General features: G+C 39.2%; 1 protein-coding gene across 1 annotated transcript; it reads left to right on the forward strand.

The window, feature by feature from the left end:
- Positions 1-3,045: 3,045 nt before the first annotated feature.
- On the forward strand, positions 3,046-4,161 carry LOC308263596 (neuropeptide Y receptor type 6-like; the record flags this gene model as incomplete). Its single annotated transcript, XM_080696587.1, has 1 exon — positions 3,046-4,161. One exon carries the CDS (start codon positions 3,046-3,048, stop codon positions 4,159-4,161), a length of 1,116 nt encoding a protein of 371 aa, XP_080552713.1.
- Between the last annotated feature and the right edge of the window lie 297 nt (positions 4,162-4,458).

Raw genomic sequence — 4,458 nt, forward strand, 5'->3', positions numbered from 1 at the left:
CAGTGATTTCTTGGATACGATTCCAAAGGCACAGGCAACAAAAGAATAAACAAACAAACTTCATAAAAAATATAAAAATATTGTACATACAAAGACAATGTGAACAGAATTAAAAGTTACTGATAGAATGAGACAAAATATTTCCAAATACTATATCTGAAGATATATTAATATTCCAAATAGAAATCCTAAAAATTAGCAACAATAAGAACAAACAATACAATTTAGAAATAGGTAAAAGACTAAAATAGATAATGAATTTCCAAAGATTTTTATATGAATACCACTCATTATTATCATAATATAACTAATCATTAAGGAAATACAAATAAAAACTATAGTGAAATACTACTTCACATTTGTTAAGATGGCTACTAAACATGAATTACCTTGCTCCAGCCCTTTACTTTGAGTTTGTTACTATCTTTACTTGTAAAGTGTGTTTCTTGTAAGCAGCAGATGGATGGATTCTGGTTTGTAATACATTTTGCCACTTTATGTCTTTTTATTGGGGAATTGAGGCCATTTGCATTCAGTGTGATTATTGAGAGATAACTTTTCATTCCTAACATGTTAAGATTTTATTTCTGTTTGAAATACTGCTTAGTTTTCTGATGGATGGAAAATCTTGTTTCTCTGGTTCTGGTGTGTATTACCTATTTTTTCTTTGTAGTTAATCTCTTTGAGTATTTTCTCTAGTACTGGTTTTGAAGACATAAATTCCTTCAGTTTCTGTTTGTCATGGAAGCTTCTCATTTCCCCATCTAATTTGATAGAAAGTTTTGCTGGGTAGGAAATTTTTGGCTGGAAGTTGTTTTCTTTCAGAGTTTGGAATATGTTACTCCAAGCCCTTCTGGCTCTCATGACTTGGTTTGGGAAGTCTGGAGTGATTCTAATTGGTTTGCCTCTGGATGTCACTTGGCCTTTTGTTTTTGTTGCCTTTAAAATTCTCTCCTTGGCTTCCACATTGGTCATTTTGACAATTATGTGGCATGGGGATCCTCTTCTCTGATCCTGTCTAAAGGGAGTTCTATAAGTTTCCTGGACCTGTGTATCAACCTCTTGCTCTGTGTTTGGAAATTTTTCTGCTATTATTTCTTTGAAGAGATTATTGATCCCTTTGGTTTCACCTTCTTTTCCCTCCTCTATTCTGATTATTCTTAGTTTAGCTCTCTTAAAATGGGCCCATATTTCTTCAATGTCAGATTCCTGCTGTCTGATTTTTTTTCTAAGTTATAAATTATGCATTTGTTTTTGGAGTGATCATCTTTTAGGAGCGTGATTCTATTCTATATGTGGTCTAATCAATTGTTTATAGTTTGAATTGATGCCTTTACTTCAATGATTGCATCCTTTATTTCTTTTAGACTCTCTCTAAATTCTTTTTGAAAGTCCTGTATTATTTCTACAGTTATATTCCTGATTTGATCTTCTGGAGATCTCTGAATTTCTGTGTTATCAGGTTCTGATAATATGGGGTTGTGGGCATTCATTGCTCTATTTTTGTTCTCTTTCCCATGATTTTGGAAGTTTGTGCCTTCTCTGGGTTCTTCCCTGGTCCCTACAACTTCACTTAGGGTGCTCTGGATCTGGAGTTTATGATAATCTCAGTCACCACTACGCCTCTACTGAGTTGTATCATAAAGTCTCAGACCCAGGGAGTTAATCAAGGCTTCACGAGACCATGGGGGTTCTGAGCTGGGCATTTTCCCATGGGGAGCTGCAAATAGAGTGTGGTATCTTTGCCACCACTACTCCTTAACTGAATTGGACTGCAAAATCTCAGACCCAGGGAGATTATCAAAGCTGCGCCAAGTCCTTGGGGGTGCAGTACTGAGATTTCTCCTGTAGGGTTTGCTATTTCACTAACAGTTATTGTGCGTGCTGATCTGGAGCTGTTGTGGGCATGGTGAACTCACTACCACTGCTGGCAATATGGCACTGCTGCTATGCCCTCGGCTGTGAGGCTGGTGTATTGCTTTTCTGTTTTTGAACTCCGTTCTGAGTCCCTGGAAGGCGTAATGAGATTGGCCACTGGGAGTTTTAGACGTTCTTTGTGGTGAAAGAACTGCTGAATTACACCTGAATGATCCGCAGCTGCTCATTTCAGCTCCTTGTTTACCTTTCTTCTCTGGAGCCTGGTGCTGTGAGGCATGCTGGTTTCTTTTCTGATCTCTGGTTGTTCTTCTAATCTTCTTTTTCTCTGTCCCTTGTGTTTACATTTTTTATTTCTCTGCTGATAGTGTTTTCTGGCTATGAAAAGCACTGATTTTGTGGCAATAGAGATTAAGTGTTAGCAGGACTCATAAATGCTGTTTTTCTCGGTCGCCATCTTCCCGGAAGACACCCCTCACCCCTTCTATAAAGACTCTAATCCATTCATGAGGGCAAGGCCTATATGGCCCAATCACCTTCTAATGGCTCTGCTCCTTAATATAAATGTACTGGGACATAAATTTTGGAAGAAAGGCAAATACTCAAAGCACAGTAGAACCCAACTCCAGGCACAGTTCTTAGCTCTATCCTTATAATTTTAGAGGATCAGTGGATACATACCCAGATGATCCTAAAAAACTTAGAATTTGGTAGGGATGGAAATGTGCATTTAAGACCACCATTTAACAGGATGCTATTACATTTCCTACCTCACTAGCTCTAAAGACCGTACCGTGGGCACCTGAGAGGAGATGAGGGCAAGGTAAGGATACACAGAGACCCATTGGATACTGGTAAATGTCTATGACCTCAGGGTCATTGTTTAACATCAGATCACATAATTATCCATATTGTTAAGAACTTGCATTAATATTCTGGGTTTTGTTTAATTTTTAGGGTCTCAAGAGCATGTTCAAGTCATTCATGTGTTTTCATCAAACACAGACATGTATCTGGGAAGATTAAACTCTCCTAATCTTCTAATTACTCACTGGGACACTCAAATTAAGATGCTTCCCAAGAATTGATGGCCAAAATATCTACCCATACTACAAGCAAGTTAGAAAAAGCTCTGATGATCCTGACATAAGAATTCTTATTCTTACAATAATGGATGTTTCCTTAAAGCAACCAGCATCCAATGAAACCAGTGCACAGAGCAACAACTCTACATTTTCATATTTTGAGTTCTGCCAACCTCCTTCTCTCGCCTTGCTTTTACTTCTCATAGCCTACACGGTGGTCTTAATTTTGGGCCTGTTTGGAAACCTCTCTCTCATCATCATCATCTTTAAGAAGCAGAGAGAAGCTCAGAACGTCACCAACATCCTGATCGCCAATCTCTCCCTTTCTGACATCTTGGTGTGTGTCATGTGCATCCCTTTCACAGTTGTTTACACTCTGATGGACCACTGGATATTTGGGGACACCATGTGCAAACTAACTTCATACATACAAAGCGTATCCATTTCTGTGTCTATATTTTCACTTGTATTGATCGCTATCGAAAGATATCAGCTGATTGTGAACCCACGAGGCTGGAAGCCCAGTATATCTCATGCCTACTGGGGTGTCACATTCATTTGGTTAATTTCTCTTCTGCTCTCTATTCCCTTGCTCTTGTCCTACCACCTCACCGATGAGCCCTTTCGCAACCTCTTTCTCCCCACTGACATCTACGCTCACCGGGTGGCTTGTATAGAGAACTGGCCCTCCAAAATGAACCAGCTCCTCTTTTCCACCTCCTTGCTTATGCTCCAGTATTTCATCCCTCTGACCCTCATCCTCATCTGCTACCTGAAGATTGTTACCTGTCTCCGCAAGAGAAATAGGAAGGTAGAGAGAAAAAGGGGAAATGAGAGCCGGATCTGTGAGAACAAGAGAATAAGCACAGTACTAATTTCCATTGTGGTGACTTTTGGCGCCTGCTGGCTGCCCTTGAACATTTTCAATGTCATCTTTGACTGGTATCATGAAGTGCTGATGAGCTGCCACCACGATCTGGTATTTGTAGTTTGCCATTTGGTTGCTATGATTTCTACATGCATAAACCCCCTCTTTTATGGTTTTCTCAACAAAAATTTTCAAAAGGATCTAGTGATGCTTATTCACCGCTGCTGCTGCTTTGCACCTCAGGAAAGATATGAAAATATTGCCATCTCCACTATGCATACAGATGAGTCCAAGGGATCTTTAAAACTGGCTCGCATACCAACAAGGATATAGAAATTAGTAACACTTCTTGTCAAAGCCCTTCTTTATTGGGGGATAGAGAGGTAATGTTGGGGATAGGCAGGATGCAGAACAAACCCAGGACTAAAATTATAGTTTTGCTTTGGGCTAAGCCTGTCTGTTTTATACCCCCACTTAACATATCCTCCAGCACACAGAAGTATACCATCCCTTTGCCCTTTCTTAAGAATTCTCTTAAGCTGTAATAAGTTAAACAACCTAACCATCATGAATTTTAGTGGAGAATGAAAATGAGAAAGCAGATAAAGAGATAAGCAACAAAGATGTCTG

Source organism: Muscardinus avellanarius, assembly GCF_963383645.1.
Source record: "Muscardinus avellanarius genome assembly, chromosome: 1".
In the NCBI taxonomy this organism is placed as follows: Eukaryota; Metazoa; Chordata; class Mammalia; order Rodentia; family Gliridae; genus Muscardinus; species Muscardinus avellanarius.